The sequence below is a fragment of the Dendrobates tinctorius genome, unplaced genomic scaffold (assembly GCF_039654945.1).
Source record: "Dendrobates tinctorius isolate UK_male_01 unplaced genomic scaffold, ASM3965494v1 ptg000158l, whole genome shotgun sequence".
NCBI classification, from domain to species: domain Eukaryota; kingdom Metazoa; phylum Chordata; class Amphibia; order Anura; family Dendrobatidae; genus Dendrobates; species Dendrobates tinctorius.
Genome location: NW_027361825.1, coordinates 30,981,759 through 31,008,690, shown reverse-complemented (window position 1 = coordinate 31,008,690; position 26,932 = coordinate 30,981,759). Strand labels below are relative to the sequence as shown.

General features: G+C 48.5%; 1 protein-coding gene across 1 annotated transcript in view; it reads right to left on the bottom strand.

The window, feature by feature from the left end:
• Positions 1 to 3,763: 3,763 nt before the first annotated feature.
• LOC141051639 (cytochrome P450 2C42-like) overlaps positions 3,764 to 26,932 on the bottom strand; it is a 187,021-nt gene continuing 163,852 nt past the window's right edge. The window contains exons 5-7 of the mRNA XM_073548657.1: positions 6,169 to 6,356; positions 5,734 to 5,875; positions 3,764 to 4,322 (exon numbers count right to left, since the gene is read on the bottom strand). Of these exons, the coding sequence (XP_073404758.1) occupies positions 4,138 to 4,322; positions 5,734 to 5,875; positions 6,169 to 6,356 (515 nt within the window). The 3' untranslated portion in view covers positions 3,764 to 4,137. The remainder of the gene's footprint in view (positions 4,323 to 5,733; positions 5,876 to 6,168; positions 6,357 to 26,932) is intronic.

Sequence of the window (26,932 nt, the reverse complement as noted above, 5' to 3'; positions counted from 1 at the left end):
GGATGAGGGACTACCATGCATACCAGGATTGGGGGATGAGGGGTACCATGCATACCAGGATTGGGGGATGAGGGGTACCATGCATACCCGGATTTGTGGATGAGGACTACCATGCATACCAGGATTGCGGGATGAGGGGTACCATGCTTACCAGGATAGGGGGTGAGGAGACCATGCATACCAGGATAGGGGGGTGAGAGGACCATGCATACCAGGATTGGGGGATGAGGGGTACCATGCATACCAGGATTGGAGGATGAGGGGTACCATGCATAAGACTATAAGGGGTGAGGGGACCAAACATACCAGGATAGGGATGAGGGAGTACCATGCATACCAGGATTGGGGGATGAGGGGTACCATACATACCAGGATAGGGGGTGAGGGGACCATGCATACCAGGATAGGGATGAGGGAGTACCATGCCTACCAGGATTGGGGGGTGAGAGGACCATGCATACCAGGATTCGGGGATGAGGGGTACCATGCATACCAGGATAGGGGGTTGAGGGGTCCATGCATACCAGGATTGGGGGATGAGGGGTACCATGCATACCAGGATAGGCGGTGAGGGGACCATACATATGAGGATAGGGATGAGGGAGTACCATGCATATCAGGATTGGGGGTGTGAGAGGACCATGCTTACCAGGATGAGGGGATGAGGGGTACCATGCATACCAGGATAGGGGGTTGAGGGGTCCATGCATACCAGGATTGGGGGATGAGGGGTACCATGCATACCAGGATAGGCGGTGAGGGGACCATAGATACGAGGATAGGGATGAGGGAGTACCATGCATACCAGGATTGGGGGATGAGGGGTACCATGCATACCAGGATAGGGGGTGAGGGGACCATACATACCAGGATAGGGATGAGGGACAACCATGCATACCAGGATTGGGGGATTAGGGGTACCATGCATACCAGGATTGGTGGATGAGGGGTACCATGCATACCAGGAGTACGGGATGAGGGGTACCATGCATACCAGGATAGGGGGTGAGGGGACCATGCATACCAGGATAGGGATGAGGGAGCACCATGCATACCAGAATTGGGGGATGAAGGGTACCATGCATACCAGGATAGGGGGTGAGGGGACCATACATACCAGGATAGGGATGAGGGAGTACCATGCATACCAGGATTAGGGGGTGAGAGGACCATACATACCAGGATTGGTGGATGAGGGGTACCATGCATACCAGGATAGGGGGTGAGGGGACAATACATACCAGGATAGGGATGAGGGAGCAGCATGCATACCAGGATTGGGGGGTGAGAGGTCCATGCATACCAAGGTAGGGGGTGAGGGGACCATACAAACCAGGATAGGGGGTAAGGGGGCCATGCATGCCAGGATTTGAGGGTGAGGGAACCATGCATACCAGGATAGGGATGAGGGCGTACCATGCATACCAGGATTGGGGGGGTGAGCGGACTGTCACGGTCCCTGGCCTTGCTGTCACGGCCCCCAGGCCCCCAGTCACGCTCCCCGCCAGGCGTCCCAGCGCGCGCGGCCATACTCACCTCGCTCGGCAGCCGCGCTCCCTCCAGCCCCTGCGTCGGCGTTCCTCTCTGTCCAGGCCGCGGCTGGTAACGTCACCGCAGGCGTCGCGCATGCGCCGTAGGCCGCGGCCGGCTCTCCACATCTGATCTGATCTGGTCTCCGGCGATGCCCTGCTCCGATAACGCCGCCGGACCAATGGGGGCACAGCGGCAGCAATATCTGGCCGCCCTCCCTTAGTGGAGGCGCCTGACCGTTGTTGTTCTCACGCAGCGCTTTAGGCTCCGTGCTCTCGCCGGGCATCAGGCTCCTTGCCTTAATCTGTGTGTTTCCTTCCAGCTCTGCTTCCTGTGTCCATACCTGCTCCAGTCCTGTGTCCATACCTGCTCCAGTCCTGTCTCCGTACCAGCTCCAGTCCTGTGTCCGTACCTGCTCCAGTCCTGTGTCCGTACCTGCTCCAGTCCTGTCTCCGTACCTGCTCCAGTCCTGCTACCTGTCTCCGTACCTGTTCCAGTCCTGCCTACCGGCCTCCGTACCTGCTCCAGTCCTGTTATCTGTGTCCGTACCTGCTCCAGTCCTTTTACCGGTGTCCGTACCTGCTCCAGTCCTGTGTCCATACCTGCTCCAGTCCTGTGTCCGTGCCTGTTCCAGTCCTGTCTCCATACCTGCTCCAGCCCTGCCTTCTCGAGTCCGTACGTGCTGTCTGTCTCAAGCCTTGCCTACCCGGGTTTCAACCTGCTGTCCTGTTCAGTTTAGTCCACCGGTGTCTATTCCAGATGGTCCTTACACAGTTCTTCCCGTCTGCAGCTCAGTGATCCATTCCGAGCTGCCCCTCTTGGTCCCGGCTACCATGGCACTCGAACCCCTGGACCTGCGCCTAACGGTCCCTGTATAGGGGTTGGCCACACCTGGTTGCTCATCCGGGGCCCCTCGGTGCCACGGTCCAGAGGGTCCACTCCAGGGAATTCCACCTTGCCTTGTGCGGAGCTAACACGGACCATGCATATCAGGTTGAAGAATGGGGTGCCATGCATACCAGGATTGGGGGTGTGAGGGTACCATGCATACCAGGGTAGGAATGAGGGGTGCCATGCATACCAGGATAGCAGGGCGGCAGCACATAGCAGGATGGGAGACCATATACCAATAAAAATGCTCGCCACCTGGGCGTAGAACCGGTTCATAGCTAGTATATTATAAGCCGGCAACAAACTACTCCAGGATAAACCGTACTGTGCAAGTGGTCACCTATTCACTTAGTAGCTCATACTGCTACTCCCATACCAGTACTATTATTCTCTACCAGCCTGGTTCTATTGTAGGGAAGGTGGACTGACGGACGGACCTGTTTGCAGTAGGAAGGCAAAGGGTGTAGTGCATTGTAGGTGAGAGATGGGAAAACAGCTGGAGATAAAGAGGAAAAGTGTAAGATTTAAGTTTGACCATTAGAGGGCAGTGGAGAGTGTAAGGATGGGACTGAACAACTGCCATTGGCTGAAGTAACTGTCAAGTCATGGGGGGCGGGGTTACCAGAACATGAGAGAGATAAAAGGCAGGGAGAAGGTCCTGGAAGGTTCAGTCAGCGAGGGGAGCACAGGAGACAGAAAGGTCTGCTGAAGGGATAGGACAGAGGAGAAGCTCCAGCAGGGACTGACAGCTGAAATAGGTCACGGGGGGTGGCCCGAACAGGAGGGGCCGCAGACAGAGACAGACTGGGATACCATAAAAAGAACGGACTCGGACTGGTAAAACGCTGTGGTGGTAGGCTTAGGGCAGCCACAGTGGAAGAGCCGCGAGGGACGTTAAGTAGCTAAAGGAAGAGGGTGAAGGTACCCGGGCCTGTGTGCGGAGTAGAGCTGCTGCTACGTGAAGCTGCGGAGATAGTTGAGCAGCTGCTGTGTGAAGCCGCGGAGTTAATCGAGCAGCTGCTGTGTGAAGCTGTGGGGCCTGGCAGCTGTTGTGTGGAGCTGTGGAGTGTATTGCGCAGCTGCTGTGTGGAGCTGTGGGTCGTGGAAAATACGATCAATAAAGAAGACCTGTTGGACACGATCCTGTCTCTGTCTCGAGTCTGTCTGCGGCCAGTAACGGACCACCACCCTGTCGGTCATCCTACCTACACTGTCATAGCAGTAGGAGAAAACTATTTAGTGTTAACAGGGAAGTGAGTTTTAGCTATTGTTTTATTAACAGTACCATACAATCCCTTGCGGGATTCATTATATTTTTCTACATAATCTATACCAAAAATCATTCAGGGTAATCCACAAAAGGTTTTTAATGTTTGATTATTTTATATTATATATAGTATATTGTCCCACCATTGGTTTCACATATCTTCTTGCACTATTCAGTGTATGTTTGTCACCTAGTTTCCATTAAGTGACATAGCTTAGCTATCTAATTAGTGCAACTGAGTGTTAAATTATACAAAATCTTTTGATTTTTTCAATTTTGGATTCCACACACAGATTCCATCTTCTATTTGCAGCTTTTTAGTAATCTTGTTCTCCCCTCTCCTTTTAAAGTCGCTGGTGTACTTTTTATGTAAATTTCTAAAACAAATTATTTGTGATTGTGTTTTTTTTTCTTGTGTGACTCCAATGACATATCATCTGTGGCCAAAATTAATTTCGAGGGACGAATGACATCTGATAAAATTTGGGAACATTTACAAAACCAGCCATCAGTGGTCTGATATCTTCTTCTGTGAATGTTTTCTCTGGAATTAATTTGAAGTGCTGTAAGATGGTGGTAATGAAAATGAATAATTCCATCCTGGCCAAACCTTCTCCAAGACAAATCCGCTTCCCTAATAAAAGAAAAACTTGTTAACTGCAAATTCTACTTGGTTGATTGTATTCCACCATAAATTACACATACTACCTCCTTTTGCACATTGAGCACCTTTTTCTTCCTCATTGATTTTGCAACAAAGATCTATCTTTCTAATGACTTGCGTAGACTATAACTAAGTGCCCAATTCATCATTTGCATCTTTTTTAAGTCACTTTACTTTTTTGTTCAAATTTCTTTGAAATGGTATTGTTGAATTTAAAGATGTTCTTGCTCATTATATTTTACTTTTGTTTGTGGCTTATTTAAATTGTTGCAAGCAACTGTAACAATTGAGAAACAACTTCTGGCATACAAATAAATTGTTCAAATGGGGGACTGGAGTACACATGCACAAACATTTTAGGCTATGTGCCCACGTAGCGTTTTTCAAGCGTTCTTTTCCTGAGCAGAAATGCATGCCCTTGCCAGGGAAAACGCATGGGCTTTTTGACACGCGTTTTTGACGCGATTGTCAAGCATTTTGACATGCAATTTCCTAAGCGTTTCCGCAGCGGAAAAAAATGCACCATTAGCACAACATGTGCATTTTCCATTCTATTACATTAGATGCTTTTCTTAAGCATTTCCACAGCAGAAACGCTTGTCTAAAAGCGCTGCGGAAATGCTTAAAAAACGCAACTTTTTAAAAAGTCACATACGGTAATAAAAGAATCAGCTCCAAAAATTAGCAAACCATGCGCATAATGGTGAACAGAGAAAAAAAAACACATGAAGAAGTAGAAAATAGACTTGAAAATATTTAAAATAAATACAACTTAAAAAAAATTGGGCCCAAAACAGAAAAGAGGAAAAACTAGACAGAAATTAAGAGCAAATGCACCAATGAATTGGCCCCCAGTTTTCAGCGACTTACTTTGGTTCTGCTTATCTGAAAAATTATTACATTACTAAACAATTTGGGCCTTTGAAATGGTGCATGATTCAAGGATTCACTCTTGGGAGCTCCCAATAATCAGGCACTGCCCTATCATACCCTAAAAAGATAATACTGTGCTAAAGGGAACCTGTCCTCTGATTTATTTTACCCAAATCATGGACAGTTTGAATGAGAGAATGTCTCTGCCATTATTTATTCAGTCTTTTTAGTCAGTGCTTAGTTTTATGGTCATTACCAAGTGGGTATGGCTCACAGGATAGAGAAACAGAGCCGGGTAAAGACACTCAGCAGGTACTATATGAAAACCAGTATGGGTTAGTTAACCGTCAGTTCATTATACAGTGGTAAGATATACACTCTTTATTTCTTACTCTGTCTGTAGTCCGCTTAACATCCTGGAATTCCACCCACACCCTCATACAGCTGTCCCATCACTCATCAAACATCTCATCACTCATTAGTCTGAAATGGATTAACAAATTAATACCTGCAGAGAATGGCATGAAGGCCTCATTCTTCTTAAAACATCCTTTATCATCTAAGAAATTATTAGGATCAAACTTAGTGGGGGCGGCAAATTTTGTAGGGTCCCAAAGAACTGAACACAATAATGGATAGACATCTGTGCCCTAAAACCACAAGGGATGAAATTTATGGTAAAAATGCCATAGAAGGATTAATGGTTTCTTTAAAATGGCAGACTGTCCAGGTCATGCAGAAGAAAAACTCCAGCACACATCATAACACCTTCATGATTGACTGCATAATATTCTTATGGAGGGATATAGTATTAGTTTTATGCTAAATGTAGTAGGATCCTTCTCTTTTGGAGGTAAACTTTGTCTCACATGGAGAAACCCATTTATCCGTGATAACTAATATTGCTACTAGTTACTAATGATGCATTATCTCATTATCTTACCTTAGGAATCGTGTATCCCTTGAAGGTAACATCTTTTGTTGTTGCATGGGGAACATTCAGTGGGAGAATATCACAGAATCTCTGGATTTCATGTATTACAGCATCCATATATGGCATTTTGCTGCGGTCCTCAATATTTGGGATGCGGCTGTCACCAATCACACGGTCAATTTCTTGATGTAGTTTAGCTAGGGAAATGTATGCCGGGAACTAGGAAAAATTAGTTTAAGCTACAAATAAAGAACAAGTAGGTTTCCATATAAATAGTAATAATGTAGAGAGAAAGGAAATGTCCTATATAATAAGTGACTTCAAATTAAAGTTCCTGGGCATCGATGTAAAATCTGTACCAGTTTCTGCACCTGTCATCTGCTGGTCTCCAAATTTGGGAACCTTGTGGCCAAAGCTGATTTCTAAGGCTTGGATGTTCTTGCATTCTCTGAACCCTCCATAGTCATATCACCGGCCATCAACATAAATGATGTATGAATATAAAGTTAAATAAGAAAATAAGAGATTCTATAAATGAGCTATGTATGTTGTATGTAGTCCAGGGTATTGTAAAAAAACAGACTCCTTTTTGTGTCAGTGTCATTTTGTCTTATAACGTCTATGTAGTGATGGGCGAACCCGAACAGTAAGGTTCGTGGTCTCTACCGAACACCTACTGTTCAAGCAAGGTAATCACGTAATTAATTACAAAAGCGAAAAATGTGACTGCACATAATAGTAAAAAGGAAATGGGACAGTCATAGTAATATCTGAATAGTAGTTATGGGACTCAATATATGCAGATTTTAGACTCTGGGGAAGAGTACCATATTTTTCGGACTATAAGACGCACCGGACCATAAGACGCACCCCAATTTTCAGAAGGAAAATAGGGAAAAAAATAATAATGTGTCAAATGGGGGTCCATCTTACAGTCCGAATTCAGCTTACCTGGGAAGGGATCCGGCACAGGTGGAGGAGTGGTCACAGGGGTCACTCAGTGGTCCGGGATCGTGCGGTGGCGGCTCTGTGCTGGAGCAGCTGGGCTGTACTGGGGCAGGTGGGCTGTGCTGGGGCAGGTGAGCTGTGCTGGGGCAGGTGAGCTGTGCTGGGGCAGCTGTGCTGGGGCTGGGGCAAGTGGGCTGTGCTGGGGCAGCTGTGGTGGGGCAGCTGGGCTGTGCTGGGGCTGGTGGGCTGTGCTGGGGCAGGTGGGCTGTGCTGGGCCAGCTAGGCTGGGGATGGGGCAGCTGGGCTGGGGCAGCAGGGCTGTGCTGGGGCAGCTGGGCTGGGGCAGCTGTGCTGTGCTGGGGCAGCTGTGCTGGGGCTGGGGCAGCTGGGCTGGGGCAGCTGGGCTGTGCTGGGGCAGCTGGGCTGGGGCAGCTGTGCTGTGCTGGGGCAGCTGTGCTGGGGCTGGGGCAGCTGGGCTGTGCTGGGGCAGGTGGGCTGGGGCAGCTGTGCTGGGGCTGGGGCAGCAGGGCTGTACTGGGGCAGCTGTGCTGTGCTGGGGCAGCTGAGCTGGGCTGGAGCAGCAGGGCTGGGCTGGGGCAGGTGGGCTCTGTGGGGTGAGGGTGGCGGCTCTCTGTGCTGCGGTGGCCTCCGGGAGCATGGACGCTGGAAAGATGGCCACCGGTCCGGGGACGGCGCATGCGCAGGTTCAGATCTCATCCCGAGATCTCGGGGGATGAGATTCAAATCTCGGCAGCGAGATCTCGTCCCCCGAGATCTCGGGACAAGATCTGAACCTGCGCATGCGCCGTCCCCGGACCGGCGGCCATCTTTCCGGCGCCCATGCTCGGAGGAAATGCCGGTGGAGCCGCCGCCCCTGCACCGGAGCACAGAGAGCCGCTACCCCTGCACCGGAGCATAGCCCGCTGCCACCACCGCACTACAGAGCCCCGCGGCACCCGCACCAGCCTCGGAGGTAGGAACATTGTGACCATAAGACGCACCCCCCACTTTCCCCAAAAATTTTGGGGGAAAAAAGTGCGTCTTATGGTCCGAAAAATACGGTACTGTAAGTCCAGCAGCATTGTAGTCTGTCAAAACAGGTAACAGTTAGTGATGAGTGAGCATGCTCGCCAATTCTCTGTACTCGCACAAAGCATCTCACTGCTCGAGATGCTCGGAGCTCACTGAGTATTTCTGGGGTTGCTTGGCGGGAGCTCGGATCCTGGCTCTGCATGTTTGCCACTCTTTAGAGAGCCAATGAACATGCAGGGATGGTCAGCCACACACTGTAATGCCGCAGCCATGTTGATTATGGCATTGCAGTGATTGGCTGGCCGCACAGCGTCATCAGGTCTATATCAGTCCTGGCACCGCCATGCTCGTCACAGTCTACTATGGAATCAGGCAGTGTAGGGAGAGTTGCTGCTGAGCTAAGGAGAGATTTTCTTGGCTCTTACTTAGTGTGGGAATACCATATATTATACACATATCCATCTCAAGTAACAGTCCTTTTGAGGACTAATAAAGCAGCATAGATATCAGTGCTAGGTAGGCAGGCAGTGTATGTGGCAGACTGCAGTGCATATAGCAAGAGGGTCCATTCCAGTTCTGTCTGCTGCTGCTGCTATTACAGATATTTCTAGACATAGCATCAGGTATCAGGGGCCAGGAATATTTTTTTTTACAGACCAACTATTTAAAACTATGGTTTGTCCATCACACGGATCAGAGATAAAAAGTGAGCTTAAAATTTTGCTATTTCTGGCCTCCCTTTAAATTTTGTTGCAGTGTATTAGCACAGTTATTGACACCAGTTTGATGGTAAAAATAGTTACCTATAGGCCAGCTATTTAAAACTGTGGTTTGTCCATCACACGGATCAGAGATAAAAAGTGCCCTAAAAATTCTGTCATTTGTGTCCTCCATTTAAATTTTGTTGCAGTGTGTTAGTGAAGTTATTGACACCAGTTTGCTGGTAAAAATAGTTACCTACAGGGCATCTACAGTGGGTATGGAAAGTATTCAGACCCCTTTAAATTTTTCACTCTTTGTTTCATTGCAGCCATTTGGTAAATTCAAAAAATTTCATTTTTTTTCTCATGAATATGCACTCTGCACCCCATCTTGACTGAAAAAAACAGAAATGTTGACATTTTTGAAAATTTATTAAAAAAGAAAAAATGAAATATCACATGGCCATAAGTATTCAGACCTTTTGCTCAGTATTGAGTAGAAACACCCTTTTGAACTAGTACAGCGATGAGTCATCTTGGGAATGATGCAACAAGTTTTTCACACCTGGATTTACGTATCCTCTGCCATTCTTCCCTGCAGATCCTCTCCAGTTCCTTCACATGGGATGGTGAACGTTGGTGGACAGCCATTTTTAGGTTTTCCCAGAGATGTTCAATTAGGTTTAGGTCAGGGCTCTGGCTGGGTCAGTCAAGAATGATCACAGAGTTGTTCTGAAGCCACTCCTTTGTTATTTTAGCTGTGTGTTTAGGATCATTGTCTTATTAGAAGGTGAGCATTTGCCAAGTCTTAGTTCCAGAGCACTCTGAAAGAAGTTTTCATCCAGGATATCTCTGTACTTGGCTGCATTCATGTTGCCTTCAATTGCAACTAGTCGTCCAGTCCCTGCAGCTGAAAAACAATCCGATAGCATGATGCTGCCACCACCACTAGAGTTGAGTAAAACAGGTCGGTCAGATTCAAAAGTTGCCTACTTTCGCCAAAGTCGGGTTTCGCCGAGCGAAACCTGACCATAGCGTGAGATCGGCCATGCGCTCACCGACCCGAGCACCAAAGTCACGTTTACCATAATGCTTACAGGCGCCTTTTCTCAACAAATGAGCAAGGATGCACACTGTGGGCAGCACAATGACATGGGCAGCGGCCACCACCATCTTAGAGAAGGGCATTGAAGTGATTGGCTTGCTTTGTGTGTCGTCACAGTGGCTATAAAAGCCCTGACCGCCGACCGCCATTTTACTTCTGCCGATCTTAGCATAGGGAGAGGTTGCTGCCGCTGTTTCTCAATAGGGAGAGTGTTAGGCAGGAAAGAAAAAAGAATCTGTGCTTCTGCTGATAGCAATTGTGCTGTACAGTTAGTGTGCAGTGACAGGGGAGGATTTTTTTGTTTGCAGCAGCACTGGTTATTAGGCTGCCTGATAGCTGCATTGCTCTGTGCAAACTGCTTTTTAGATAGCACTCATACTTTTATTCATTTTTTATTTGCACAGTTACCGAGCATTCATTTATTCGCACACCGTATAGAGCTGTACGCTCATCACACACTACAGTGTACCGGCTGGTATCACGGACAAATACATGCTGACTATCTGTGTGTGCCGAAGATTTCAAATTTCCCCTACACAGTATTCAGCTTTCCGCTTCTGATACAGTACCATATATCTGCTGGTTGGATTATGGTCAAATCCGTACTGAGACAGCGTCTGTGTGTGCCTCCGGAAATAAATATACGGAGATTTAAAATTTCACCTACACCGTATTCAGCTGTCCGCTTCTGATACAGTACCGTATATCTGCTAGCTGGATTACGGTCAAATCCATACTGAGACAGCGTGTGCGTGTGACTTCGGAAATATATACGAAGATTTACATTTTTCCATACACCGTATAGAGCTGTACACTCCTCACACACTACCGTGTACTGGCAGGTATCACGGACAAATACATGCTGACTATGTGTGTGTGACTTCGGAAATAAATATACGGAGATGTAAATTTTCCTCTACACTGTATTCAGCTGTCCGCTTCTGATACAGTACCGTATATCTGCAGGTTGGATTACGGTCAAATACATAATGGGAGAGTGTCTGGGTGTGCCTAAGAGAATATATAAAAGGAGATTGAAATTTTCCCCTACACTTTATACAGCTGTCCGCTTCTGATACAGTACCGTATATCTGCTGGTTGGATTACGGTCAAATACATAGTGAGACAGCGTCTGTGTGTGACTTAGGAAATAAATATATGGAGATTTACATTTTTCCCTACACCTTATACAGCTGTACGCTCCTCATACAGTACCATATATCTGCTGGTATTTTTGGTACATTTTCCCAAACATGAGGAAGTATGGTGGAAGAGGCCAAGGACGTGGGCGGGGGGGCAGCTGGTACTGATGGTGGTGGTGGTGCATCTGCTGGTTATGCCAAAAGCACAATAGCAGCAAAGGCAGGAGGTGTTGAGCCTGCATCATCATCTGGCTCAAGAAAGCATGGAAGGTACCCTTTTCTGGGAGTAGGTAAACCGCTTTTAAAGCCGGAGCATCAAGAACAGGTTTTGGCTTACACTGACGACACAGCCTCCAGCTCTACCGCCTCCTCTTTTGAAGTTTCTAAAACTGCAAGCACTGAGTCGTCAGTGCTGACTTCTGGTCTGGAACAACACCTTTCTTTGTGTCTTTCACCCACACCAAAAGTGAAGGATGTGGCAGGCCACACTTCAGATTACTCCATGGAGCTCTTTACACATACCATGCCTGGGTTATCAAGTCAAATCCTGAATTCCCCAGTCCAAGTTGAATCTGACATGGAGTGCACTGATGCACAGCCACTGCTAGATGAATCTGCTGGTACATTGACCTAGAGCACTACATTGCCCTCACATTCTACTGAGCCAGAATCTGACCCTGATGAAACTCAGGTGCCCCTTACATGGTGACACAGAGGAAGGTGCACATGAAATGGAGGAGGAGGTGATGGAATACCCAGTTGTTATCCCAGATTGGCATCCATTGGGGTAAGAGGGTGCCGCTGGCAATAGCTCAGAGGAGGAGAAGGATCCACAGCAGGCATCGACATCGGCGCAGTGGTTTTCTGGCAGGCCTGCAGCTGTCCAAAAACGTGCTAAAAAGCAAAAAGAGTTGCAGGACAGCTTGGCCAGACAGTCAAATTAGCACAAAGTGCAAGCCCTGAAAATTTATACCATAGTAGGAAGAGTGCAGTGTGGCACTTTTTTCACCAAAATCCTATTGATGAGGCAAAGGTTATCTGTAAGAAGTGCGGAAGGACCATTAGCCGAGTGAAAAATCTCCAAAATTTGAATACCAGTTGCATGCTTAGACATTTAAACACCATGAACTTGCAAGCGTGGATGTACTACAAAACCTCAGGTAGCACATGTGCACCTGCTCCGACTGAAGGTAGCCAGCAACGCTACATCGCTTCCCCCACTGTAAGCCCACCGGTTAGCACACCAGCAGCAAGAAATGTTGAGGTGTCATCGCAAGGCCAAAGCAGTCAGGGAATCACAATGTTTTTGCAATGAAAGACTGAATCTAGGCCATCAGCACCATCACCAACCCCCTCTCAGTCCACCATGTCCACCGCTAGTTCTCCCATATGCAGCTCTCAAGTCCAGCTCACCCTACCAGACACTCTGAGTAGCACAAGAAAGTGCTCATCCTCTCATCTGCGTACACTGGCTTTGAATGTTCCGTTTGGTTGAAAGCGCAGCGTTCTGAGAGCTCATGGCCTACGCTGTCTCACGCTATGACCTACCAAGTCGGCACTTCTTTTCTAGAAAAGCCATCCCTGCCCTACACCTGCATGTGAAAGACCGCATTGTCCATGCACTCAAACAATCAGTGAGTGGAAAGGTGCACCTCACAACAGATGCATGGGCCAGTAGGCATGGCCAGGGCCATTACGTGTCCATCACTGCACACTGGGTTAATGTGGTGGATGCAGGGTCCACAGGGGACAGCGATGGTGGGACAGTGCTGCCTAGTGCATGGTATAGGAAACAGTTGCCTCTAGGCGTTCGACCCTCCTCCTCCTCCTCCAGAAGTGAAAGCTCGTCGATAGAGCGCAGTCGCACGAGCACTCCATCCGCAGCTGCCAGTGTTGCACAGGAGGTGTCCCACTATTGAACAGCTAGTGCTAAGTGTCAGCAGGCTGTTTTAAACATGATGTATTTGGGCGACAACAGACACACTGCGGAAGTACTGGCCAAGTACTTGCAGTGAGAAACTGAGTCATGGCTGGGCAGTCTACATCTTGAGCCAGGCAAGGTAGTCAGTGTTAACGGCCGTAATTTTGTGGCGGCCATAGCCCTTGTAAAACTCAGACATATACCTTGCCTGAACCTGGTGGTGCAGTGCTTCCTAAATAATTTTCCTGAGTTAACAGCCATGCTCTATAAGGTGCGAAGACTGTGCTCGCACATCCGTTGCTCGCCCGTAGATTCCAGTCGTATGCAGAGGCTGCAGCGATCGCTTCACCTCCTCAAGCACCGCCTAATCATAGACGTTGCAACAAGGTGGAACTCCACCATGCACATAGTTGAGAGGCTGTGCGAACAGAGGCAGGCTGTAATGCATTTTTGGGAGGATCCACAGACTGGCAGTTTGAGGGCAGACGTGGAGTTGTCAGGTGTGCAGTGGTCAAAGCTGAAAGACCTCTGTAAAGTCCTTCGGTGTTTTGAGGAATGCACACGGCTGGTAAGCACAGACGACGTCATCATAAGGATGAGTATCCCACTTATGTGTCTGCTCATGCAAACTTTGAAGCACATTAAAGATCAGCTGTCTGAAGAGGAGGAGGAAGAGGAGGAGGAGGAGCGAAGCCTTGCTGGTAGTCAGCCATTGTCTGCTCAGGGAACTGTCCTGGATGAGGTGGAGGAAGAAGAGGAAGAGGAGAAGGAGGAGGAAGAGGGGGATGATTATTTTGGGGAGGAGGATGCTTCTCATGGGGGCAAGAGAAAATATTGGCTTGCCAGGGTCAGGTACAGGGTGTGTGCATGACTGGAGGAATGTGGATTTGCCAGAAAGTGCTCCTCCACCCACCACTGTCAGTGCAACATTGACACCTGGAACATTGGACCACATGTGTGATTATGTATTGCGGATCCTAAAAAGGGATCCTAAAAACCCCCGCCAAAATTATGAAGGATAACGACTACTGGTTGGCCAGCATCCTCGATCCACGCTATAAAGGCAAATTGCAGAACATCATGCCACAGGAGAACCTATACTGTAGCTAATATTGGCTATCAAACCAGCAACTCTGATAAACCGTTTGTTTGAGGCATTCCCAGCACACAGCAGCGGTGCAGGATCTACCACGAGCCATACTGGGCCAAATGGAAGAGGTGTTTGTGGTGCACACAGCTGAACTGGCATTGGAGACAGGGGTTTCATGATCATGTTGTGGACTGATTTCTCGAGGACCGCTCACACGACTGTTAATTCTGAATCGATTGCAACAGACAGGAGACAGCAGTTGTCAATTATGGTTCAAAATTACCTCTCCTCCCCTATCAATGTTCTCCCTCACAGTTCATTCCCCTTTGACTACTGGGCCTGTAAACTGGACACCTGGCATGAATTGGCACAATATGCCTTTCAAGAGCTCGCTTGCCCTGCTGGTAGTGTGCTATCAGAAAGAGTCTTCAGTGCTGCTGGATCAATCCAGACAGAAAGAAGGACCCGGCCGTCGACCCCAAATTTTGGTGATCTCACCTTCATTAAAATGAACCATGCATGGGTTTCAAAGGATTTTGTCCCACTTTCCCCTGATGACACATAGGTTGCCAGCAAAATGGCTCGCTTTGTCCTCCTCTTCCTCCGACTTCTCCAATGCCTTCATTTGCAGCTGCTGAACGTCCAGCCTACACCTCAACATATGCCAGTTTTTCCACCTCCCTAACTGGGCTGTCCCCCCCCCAGGGCCGGCGTCCACACCTGGCGCACCCGGGCAAGTGGCGGTGCCCTGAGCAGGTGTGGGGCCCCAATTGTGGGTGATGGCACTGGCACAGGGCCCCTCACAGTACGCCGGTGTCTCTGATGGTGGGGGGGCCCACTCGCCGTCACAGACAAAGTTGTCTATGAGGGGCCCTGTGCCAGTGCCGTCACCCATGAGTGGGCCCCCCTGCTTGCTCAGGGCACCAGCACTTGCAATACTTACCTCTCCCTGCTCCACCGCTGTGACCTCTTCCGCATTTCCTGACAGTGACATTCAAGTCAGAGAGCGCGAATACGTCACGTCTGTACGCCCTCTACCTGAACAGTCCAAGTGCAGAGAGATGGAAGATGGCGATGCTAAGGAGTCTAGAGTAGAGCAGTGCCCAGCGAGGAGAGGTATTTATTTTTTTTATGTTTGGAGCAATATATGGGGAGCAATATACACTGGAGAATTATATATGGGGCCCATCATACACTTGAGCATCATAGATAGGGCCCATTATACACTGGAGCAACATATGGGACCCATTATATATGGAGCATACACTGGAGCATTAGAAATGGGGCACATCATACACTGGAGCATCATCCATGGGGCCTATCATACACCTGCGCATTATAAATGGGGCCCATCATACACTGGAACATTATTAATGTGGCCCATCATACACTGGAGCATCATATACGGGGCCCATTATACACTGGAGCATTCTAAATGGGGCCCATTATATATGGAGCACTATACACTGTTTGCATAATTATTATTAGACAAGTTGTATTTGAGAGGATGCTTTTTATTATTGAACAACAACTATGTTCTCAATCAACCAAAAAGACTCATAAATATCAAAGCTTAATATTTTTGGAAGTTGGAGTGGAGTTTTTTTAGATTTGGCTATCTTAGGAGGATATCTGTTTGTGCAGGTAACTATTACTGTGCAGAATTATTAGGCAACTTATAATAAAAACCAAATATATACCCATCTCACTTGTTTATTTTCACCAGGTAAACCAATATAACAACACAAAATGTAGAAATAAACATTTCTGACATTCAAAACCAAAAAAAAGGGACCAACAGAGCCACCTTTCTTTATGATGACACTCAAAAGCCTTCCATCTATACATGCTGTCAATTGCTTGATCTGTTTACGATCAACATTGCATGCAGCAGCCACCACAGCCTCCCTGACACTGTCAGGGTGTAATGTTTTGAGTTTTGACTCCATGTAGATCTCACATTTTATGAGAGACCACAGGTTCTCTATGGGGTTCAGATCAGGTGAACAAGGGGGCCATGTCATTATTTTTTCTTCTTTTAGACCTTTACTGGGCAGCCATGCTGTGGAGTATTTGGATGCATGTGATGGAGCATTGTCCTGCATGAAAATCATGTTTTTCTTGAACGATACCAACTTCTTCCTCTACCACTGCTTGAAGAAGGGTTCTTCCAGAAACTGGCAGTAAATCTGGAAGTTGAGCTTCACTCCATCCTCAACCCGAAAAGGTCCCACAAGTTCATCTTTGATGATACCAGCCCATACCAGTACCCCACCTACACCTTGCTGGCATCTGAGTCAGAGTGGATCCAGAGTGGATCCAGCCTCAGGCCCATCCAGCTGGCCCATCAAGAGTCACTCTCATTTCATCAGTGCATAAAACCTTACAAAAATCTGTCTTAACTAGTGTTGAGCATTCCGATACTGCAATATCGGGTATCGGCCGATATTCGCTTTATCGGAGTTCCGATACTGAGTTCCGATACTTTTAGAATATCAAATACCGGAATCGGTTCCCATAATGCAATGAGCCAGTTTGATTTTATTCAGCCAATGAGGAATCCTAAGAAGTGTGGGCACATCCTGTTATGCATGTTAGGCATGTTAACTAATGGCATGGCTGTGATTGGCTGCTGAAATGATGTCATGATGCACTATAAAAGCCGCCGCCGCCATTTTGGGTTCACTCTGCTGTGAATTTACTTAGGGACAGGACGCTGCTGTTTTGACTCTGAGGGACAGTTTGAGCTAGCGATTTGCTTTATTGTGCTTTACCCAGGCTAGGTGCTTCCTATGTGGGCTGCGAGATCTGGCAATGAAGGCTGGTTCCGTAGTGCCAATAGGACAAGCTCCCCCTGTAGGACTGTGGGTTTCGGTAACTCCGGCCGGCTCGCGGCCTTGCAACTTTTTTTTTCTTGTGTACCTTCTGCTGCCTATCTGAGTTCCAGTACCATTAGCTGGTTCTTTGGAAGTCAATCTTGAATAAGTCCCCCTGGGTTCCAGTAACGTCAGTTGGTTCCAGGCAGAGCCTTTGGCTTAGGTGCCTCCATCTCGGTATCTGAGGTCCACCAACGCCTGCTGGTCCTTGGTAGTGCTTTCTGGCACAGGTACCTCCTGCTTAGTAACCGGGTTCCAGTACCATCAGCTGGTCCTCGGTAGTTCCATTGGCTCTTGTACCTTCGGCTACCCATCCAGGTTCCAGTACCGTCAGCTGGTTCTCAGCAGTTCCTCAGCCTTCTTGTACCTTCTGCTACATTTCCAAGTTCAAGCTTTTTGAAATGGTTTTTGGTAATCTCTCTGGATCTCCCTGACGACGACCCTGGAGATGATGACCCTGAAGACCACCCCGAAGAATTAAAAAAAAAAAATTATTCCTGCTATTCTATTTGATTGGGCTAAACCTCTATGCCTTTAATGTCTCCTCCACCTTCCACAATACATTGTACATTATTCTTAGTTGATTTCCTTCATGTAGAATTAACCTATAAGGAAAATAAGGGGTTTTTTTCATTCCGATATTTGTGTCCCATTGAATTGCATTGGTTTCCGGTATCGGAATCGGCGATATCCGATATTTTTGGGGTATCGGTCCGATCCAATCCGATATTTCCCGATATCTGAAGGTATCGCTCAACACTAGTCTTAACATATTTCTTGGCCCAGTCTTGACGTTTTTTTCTTATGTTTCTAGTTCAAAGGTGGTAGTTTTCCAGCCTTCCTTACCTTGGCCATGTCCCTGATTATGTCACACCTTGTGCTTTTTGATACTCCAGTAACGTTGCAGCTCTGAAATATGGTAAAACTGGTGTCAAATGGCATCTTGGCAGCTTCACGCTTGATTTTCCTCAATTCATGGGCAGTTATTTTGAGCCTTTTTTTTTATCAACACGCTTCTTGCGACCCTGTTGGCTATTTGCCATGAAACGCTTGATTGTTCAGTGATCACGCTTCAAAAGTTTGGCAATTTCAAGACTGCTGCATCCCTCTGCAAGACATCTCACAATTTTTGACTTTTCAGAGTCCATCATATCTCTCTTCTGACCCATTTTGCCAAAGGAAAGGAAGTTACCTAATAATTAAGCATATCTTATATAGGTTGTTGATGTCATTAGACCAAACCCCTCCTCACTACATAAATCACCTGATTTACATAATTGGCAGTTGGCTTTCAAGCCTATACAGCTTGGAGTAGGACAACATGTATAAAAAGGATAATGTGATCAAAATACTAATTTGCCTTATAATTCTGCACACAGTGTATAGGAACATCATACACTGGAGCATTATCGATGGGGCCCATCATATACTGGAGCATCATATGGGGCCCATCATATACTGGAGCATCATATCGGGCCCATCATATATTAGAGCATCATATGGGGCCCATTATATATGGAGCATTATATAGGCACATCATACAATGGAGCATCATCCATGGGTCCTATCATATACTGGAGCATCATATGGGGTTCATTATTTATGCGCCATCATATAGGGTATGGAGCATTATATGGAGCATATATGGGGCCTATTCTGTATGGAGCATTATATGGAGCCCATTCTGTATGGAGCAATATATGGGCTCATTATTCTGTATGGCGCACTATGTGGTGGCCATAATACTGTATGGAGGAATATACGGTCCGGTTTTTGAGCTATTGTAGAATTTAAAATAGATATCAGTCATGTAATGTAAGAAGTGAAGCATTTTTCATTGCACTATACCAATATTTCTCTGCCGTATCGGAGCATTATGAATTGTGGTATGTGTTAAAGCGGCCCACTGACACTCTTTCGCCGGGGCACACGAAAACCTGGAGCCAACCCTTCCCCCCACAACTTTAGCCATATAACCCCCAGATTTACTGCGTTGTGCCAGGCTATGAAAAAATATCATCCTGCTTCCACAGTCGCTGCAACATGTGCAGAGTTTAATTCCATGGTGTTGTCATATCGCATATCAACCGGTAGTCCAAAAATCTATATACCAACTGAAGTGGAATGGTGGAAGTCAGCAGCACAACAGCGGTTTCTGCAGCAGCGCATCCGGGCTGGGACAGTGGCGGAGTAATTGCTGTGCCATGAGGTTGAGGATGCGAACCTTGCATGGCACATGTGTAAGGTTGGCCTGGCGTAGGGCCGCCACCAGGTTTGCACCGTTATTGCACATGGCTTTCCCTGGCTCCAGGTTGAGTGTGGACATCCATTGCTCAAAGTCGGCATGGATAGCTGTCCACAACTGTTGATTTGTATGACTGTGATCTCCAAGGCATATTATTGTACGGAGATGGGGGAGGGATTCTTTCTGCAGTGTTGGAACCTGTGTTTATTTAAGGCAGAGGTTGAGAGCGTAGATGGAGGCCCTAGAGGAGGTGGAGGAGGCATAAGCACATCAGGAACATTTACATACAGATGTTTGCTGTGCAAATCCTGGGGATTCCAAGACATGGTGTCTAGTGACACCTTGGTGTCTATTGCTTTAGTTCTCCATCCCCTGGTGCATACTAGTTTAGTTCTCCAACCCAGGCTATTTAGTAGCTTTGTTCTCCAACCCCTGTTGTCTAGTAGTTTAGTTATCCATTTTATTATGTGTAGTGTTTTATTTTATTTTTCAATCCCCAAGTGCCCAGAAAGCCTTGGGGTTTGCAAGACTTGTGGAGCAGCCCCTTCCCCGACTGTCCCTACAGCCACCAGAGTCACCCAGTGCCCAGTCATCGAGCTGTAATTTATTATTATTATTATTATTATTATTATTATACATTTATATAGTGCCATTTATTCCATGGCACTTTACAGGGAAAAGAAGAAATATAGACAAGTACAATAAACATGTGCAAGACAAGGGACACACAAGTACAGAAGGAGAGAGGACCCTGCCCGTGAGGGCTCACAGTCTACTGTCTATGCTTGCTCATCCAGGTGTCATTGTTGAAATGCACCCTGGCAGACATAAAATTTTTCAGGGAACAGGTGATGTTGTCAGTGACTTGTTGCTGCAGCGCATGCACATCTTTCTTACAGAAGTAACGGTGACTGGACAACTGGTATTGGGGGGACTGCGACGGCCACCAACTTTCGGAAACCGTCTGTATTCATAAGGCATAAAGGCTGTATTTCCATGGCCAACAGATTGGCTTTGCAATAATCGCAGAGATCACAGGCCATGAGTCATACAGAAACAAGCACTGTGATCTTATAGCGAATAGGTCTCAGCTGGCCCCTATCGTCCAGACAATGATACAATTGGGCGATGAATCATCCAAGGAGGCTGCAAGCTGTTCACAATAATTACGGTAGGTCTCAGAAAAGTAAAAGTGAATGTACAGCTTATCCACATCCAGATTACAACACATGGAATATGGGTATATCGCGCTGTACAATTGTAGGTAACAGCATGTTCGCAGGATGCAGTGACGAGACACGAGACTGAGTGTTGTTTTGGAAAATAACGTTTATGAACTGGAGCCACTAGGGCTATACTGAGCAACCAAAAAGGGGTAACACTAATTGTCCTCACAGGGACTCAACAACAATAACAATACTTTTCTTTAACGAGAATGTGACTGACCCAGCAAGGCCAGCTATTATGGGGCCAAGAAACGGCCAACTACGGGTCCTTATTTACTAAAGTCAACTTATCCTTCCTGATGTCCCTCGGTGTCGCTGGTGTGGCTGCTTTGGTGTCACTGATGTGGCTGCTTTGATGTCGCTGATGTGGCTGCTTTGACGTCGCAGCCGCTGGGCCCAGCTGTTGAGGAACTGTCGTAGTCTTCAGGTGTCCAGCACCCAGGAGAAGTTGGGGCACAACAGGCCCTAAGGGAGTCTTTCGTTGCGGTAACCCCCTGTAGCCACAGCAGGGTCCCGTTCATTAGCGAGTCCACGGGGACTCCAGTCCCCCCCAAGCAGGGTAGTGACGTAGTCTGGAAGAGTGGCAGTTGGTAGGCCACGCGCACAGACTGGGCCTGTGCAAAGAGTCTCTCCATAGATGAGGAGCAGGCCCCAACTGCCAACTGTTGCGGGGTAATGACAGCCCTGGGCAGTGATGCACAGGCCGTAACTGCGGACTGTAGTGGGGCGGCAGCGGGCAGGCCGCCACTGCGAGCAGGATTGAAGCAGCGGCAGCCGCAGGAGATTGCGGACAGGCCGCAAAGGGCTGGAGCACAGCGGTACCGGCTGCAGACGACCGTGGGCAGGTCGTGTACCTGACTTGGTGGGGGGTGACAGTCTCTAGTTAGTAAGTTTGGTAATAATAATAATAATAATCTTTATTTTTATACCTCCTCTCTGACGGGCACTGATAATCTCTCTGCTGCCGTTCTCCCCTCTGGTCATCGTCGGCCGCTCTAGCTCTCTCACAGTCCCACAGGCTCTTGTTCAGTGTCTGGCGTGCCACCAACTGTCTCCCCTGCTTGCCCCCTGCTCCTTTTATACTCGCCCCTCCCCTTGCTGCCCAGTCACGCTCAGTCATCGGCTCACCTCCTTTGTTCCCCGGGTATTGTTTCCCTAGGAACCCAGATGGCGGTTCCCTTGGTTCCGGCCCAGACAACCTATGGAGGTGCTCTTCCCTACACTCCCCCACCCTGTAAGCTCGCCAGTCCTCGGGCGAGGGCTTCAGTGTATTTGAGTTGATCTGCAGAGGTGCCAGTTTTTGTTGCCATATGAACTGGTCTTGTTCGTATCGGTCGGGGGGGTTTGGCGGCTGTTGACCTCTCGGAGCGTATTAATTCGACTGGGGTGGAGTCTTCTGGGGTGGTGGACGGTGGCGAGTTTACTAGTTCGGGCAGGTTAATTGTGTCAGTTGGTTCGTCATTGAGTAGAGAGCCCCTGGTTATTGGGGAAAAGTCTTCTTCATCGTCCGGGTCCCAGAACACAGGCAACGGTTCAGAGACCGGAGGGGCAAGTTCAGGTTGTTTTGGGTCGATCGAGATACATGGACGTAACATATTACGGTGCACAATGCGAGTGGGCAGCGTTCCATCTTTCTTGGGTTGTATTTCGTACACAGTTCCCTCAGAATTTATACGACGTAGGACCCGATAGAGATTCTCTTCCCAGCGTGGCTCTAATTTGTTCTGGGGGCGTTGATCTAGTATGAGTACTCGGTCTCCGCTTTGGAGGTTGAGAGGTGAAGTTGTATTCTTTCCTGGATGTTCTAAGTCTTGGAGTTTGGTATGTATGATGCGATGATTTCGGACCCATGAAGATACTCCGGTCCAGGGCTGGGGCTCCTTCGGGTCCAACTCTACCTCCGTGATTCCTTTGCCTTCTCGTCTGAACAACAGAGAGTAGGGGGTGTAGCCGGTAACTCGATGTACTCGGTTGTTATAGACCCATACTAATTCAGGGACATATTCGGGCCAATGGGCCTTCTTGTCACTCTCCAGAGTATGCAACATTTGGATTAATGTCCGATTAAATAGCTCGCAGGCCCCGTTTCCCTGCGGGTGATACGGCGTGGTCTGGGATTTGTCAATACCATAGAGACGGTGTAGTTCCTCCATAACTTTTCCCAAAAAGCATGCTCCTTGATCTGAATGTATCCGTTGAGGACAGCCGTAAACCTGTATGAAGTTTCTGCAAATTGCAGAGGCGGCCGACTCTGCGGTCTGATCTTGAGTGGGGGTGACCACAGCGAACTTAGTGAAATGGTCCACCATGACGAGGCAGTGTTCATACCCCTGGATTGCGGGACCAATGGTCAGGTAATCCACCGTCAGAAGCTCGAGGGGCGCTGAGGGCACAATTGTTTGTACTGAGGTTCGCTGTGCGGGTGGTTTAGCTAATTCACATGGGCGACAGGTCTGGCAAGTCTCGTCCACAACAGCCTGTAAGCGTGGATGGTAAATTTTCTGTTGTAACCATTGCAAAGTCTTTTGAGCCCCGAAATGAGCCCCTTTTTTCGTGGGCTTCTCGAGCCAGTTTGTGGAGTAGAGCTCCGGGCGTAACTACCTGCCAGATTGTCATATAGGTTTTTCGTGATGTCTTTTTACGATACAATAGTCCTTTTCGGATTACCAACCTCTCCCATTGTCATAACATTAGCGACGTGTCCTGAGTCAAAGTTCATCTCTCGGGGTCAGTGGGCAATTTGCCAGCGGCGACCCACGTCCAGAAGTCTAATTTCTTCGTCTTCTTGCTGCTGCTGGATCCAGTTGTCCCGGGATTGTTCCAACATGCCTCTTTGGGTCTCCGGGGGAGATACTTTCTGGGTGGCAGCTGTGAGCATGGCAGCGGTGAGGGCGAACGGTATTTCTTCCCCTTCTAGTTTGTCTTCTCGACTCTTCCCTGGGGTTGTATGTCGAATTCTGGAGAGGGCGTCAGCATGTACATTCTTGGCCCCTCTTTTATAGATAATTTTATAGTTGAATTTCGCCATCCGGGCCACCCATCTTTGTTCCAGAGCTCCCAGTTTGGCGTTTTCCAAATGAGCCAGCAGGTTGTCGGTCCGCACCACTACTTCGGAGCCCGCCAGGTACTCTGCGAACCGCTCCGTCATGGCCCACACCACTGCGAGGAGCTCGAGCTTAAAGGAGCTGTAATTGTCAGGGTTGCGCTCGAAATCATGGAGTGAGCGGCTTCCATACGAGATCACTCTCTCCTGGCCGTCTTTAACCTATGACAACACAGCCCCCAGCCCGTGAAGACTCCCGTCAGTGTGTAGGATGAACAGTAGCAAGAAATCCGCATATGCCAAGACTGGGGCATGCGAGAGCGCAGCCTTAAGGTCTTGGAAGGCCTCTTCTTGAGGTTGTTGCCACTGGATTTTCCGTCCATTTGCCCCAGCGGGATCCCCCTTCAGCAGGTCGTGCAGGGCTCGAGATGCAAAATTTTTTACGAAATGATGGTAGTATCCGGCCAACCCCAGGAAGGCCTGCACGTCTTTTATCGTCTCGGGGTAGGCCATCCCTGAATAACAGCAACCTTTTCCCGGGACGGCCTTACGCCCTCTGCCGAGAAGACATGGCCCAGATACTCAATCTAAGAGCGAAATAGGTGGCATTTTTGGGGTTTTACCTTCAACCCGTACTTTTGCAACTGGCCGAGCACCTGCCCCAACCGCTGTAGGTGGTCCTCGAATGTGGCAGCATAGATGATGATATCGTCCAGGTATATCAACGTGGCCTAAAAACTGAGATCTCCCAGACACTGCTTCATCAAGCTCTGAAAGGTCCCTGGGGCATTGGCCAGTCCGAACGGCATTCAATTGAACTCAAATAGTCGCATAGGCAGTATGAACGCCGTCTTGGCCCTATCTTCTTCTGACATGGGCACCTGCCAGTGCCCACTGGCCAGGTCCATAGTAGAAAAGTACATCGCCTTCCCCAGGGCGGACAAGGACTTTTCTATGTGGGGCAGTGGGTATGAGTCTTTAATAGTACAAGCATTCAGCTTTCGATAATCCACACAGAATCGTAAGGTACCATCCTTTTTACGGACCAACACAATGGGGGCCACCCAGGGGCTTTGGCTTTCCCGTATCACCCCCTTTTGCAACATTTGGGCCAACAGAGTTTTACCTCTTGGTAGAGTTGTGGAGGAATCTGTCGATATCGTTCTCGGATGGGGGCCGCCCCTGTCGTGGGAATTTCATGAGTGATGGCAGTGGTACATCCAAAATCTTCCTCGTGACTAGCAAATACTTCATGGTACTCTCCAAGCAGTGTTTTGACCTGGGAGAGCTGGGCTGGAGTTAGTCCGGAGAGCTTGGCCCACATCTGTTCAAGGATGTTTCGACCCTTCTCCTGAGCCGAGATTTCAGTGGCCTGCAGAGTACGAATCGTTACTTCCCAAGTGTCCTTGGATTGCACTCTCAATTGAACCCCAGTAGTTGGCAGCACTTCTTCTAAAGGCCTTACTAGTTTGGCCAGTTCGGTCCGAGCTTTTAGGACGATGTTTCGGTCTTCGAGGTTGACACAGTGCACCAGGACGGTCCCTTTTTGCACTGTAGTTAGGGAACGGGCCACCAGTATGCCAGGAGGTAAGTGCTCCTAGTAGCATGGCTCCACCTGCATCTCTACGCCTTCCAAGGGCATTGAGGCTCGAATTGGCAGGGCCATCACCATCTGCCCAGGAGGCAGTACAAGCAGGGGAGCCGCTGGGGCAATGACTTTGCCCAGAACCTCACCTTCCCGGCAGTCCTGATGTACTCACGCCTCCCGTACCAACTGCTGGAATACCTGTCCCTGGGCCATGCGGGAACCCCACTGCTTCAGGATCTTATGCGTGGGATCATTGAGGAGCAGATTGCCGAACTCTCGTAGTATGTTCATGCCCAGAATAACTGGATGCTGCTTATCGGTTTCTCCTTGCATCAGTACCACTCCTCTGCGACCGAGGGATTTACCGCACAATGTTACCTGCACCCAGACCACCCCGGCAACAGGGACCGGTAGTTGATTGGCATCTACTAGTCTGATCATGGGTCCCCACTGGGGTCTTGCTGCCTTGGCAAAATTTTTCTGGAAATAAGTTGCAGGCATAGTTGTGACTTGTGACCCCGTGTCCACCAGGCACCAGACGGCCCGGCGGTCCTCCACTTCTGCCCAAACCACCGGACATTTTGCGACCAAATCTTCGGGACTTTAACCACCCCTAGTTGTGGGTTTTGGCTCAGAGCGGCGTCCCCCCAGCCCGGAGCCCTCTAGTTTTATGGCTGCTGGGTTGGGCATTTCCCACGCAATGGACACTCTCGGGTGAAGTGGCCTGGTTCTCCGCACTCATAACACCGGGCCTGTGCAGACCAACCGCCCCGTGGGGAGCGGGACCCCCAGGGGCCGGGATTAAAACTAGGTCGTCCACTCCCGGACTCCGTCCTTCTCTTCACTTCGGCTAACTTGCCCTTAATGTTCTTCAACTCTTGTTTCATCTCTTCCACCCATTGAGGCTCCTCGACTGCGTTCATGGAAGCCTCCACACTCTGGACCTTCCCCACGGGAACCGCCTTCCCCTGCTCTTGCTCTCAAGCCCGTGCTTGACTTCCCACCTCTGAAAAGTCTATACAGGGATTCATTCTGATCTGCTCCCGGAATGCCTGTTTTATTAACGGGTCTCGCAGTCCAGTCACCAGTAGGTCGCGTAGGGTAATGTCAATAGGTCCAACCCCTACTTTGTCCTTTCTTTCAATAGCCGTATGCAATTCTTGGAGGACATTCATATACTGGGTGATAGTCTCCCCCTCTCCCTGCATTCGACTGAACAACCAGGTCCTTAATTCTACCACATTAGTTGGGTCCCCATGGGTCTGTTCTACTATCTGCAAAACTTTATCAAAGGTGTTGCGGTGTCCCGGGGGCCTCAACATCACTGACCTCCGAACCTCCCCGTCTAATGCCATGAGAGCTACTTCGGCTTCCAGGTCATCCGCTCTGTCCAGCTTCATAGCATAGTATTGGAGCCGGAAAACCTAGGCAGGTTGTTCAGCATAATAACTCCCAATGAAATGCTGGAACGGGGCCCTCATTATCTGTAGAGTTCACAGCCCTGCCCTGGACTGGGGCACCATTGTCTGCGCTCGGAGACTGCATCCTGACGACTACGCCAAATGTAGGTAACAGCAGGTTCGCAGGATGCAGTGACGAGACACGAGACTGAGTGTTGTTTTGGAAAATATCATTTATAAACTGGAGCCACTAGGGCTATACTGAGCAACCAAAAAGGGGCAACACTAATTGTCCTCACAGGGACTCAACAACATTAACAATACTTTTCTTTAACGAGAATGTGACTGACCCAGCAAGGCCAGCTATTATGGGGCCACGAAACGGCCAACTACGGGTCCTTATTTCCTAAAGTCAACTTATCCTTCCTGACGTCCCTCGGTGTCGCTGGTGTGGCT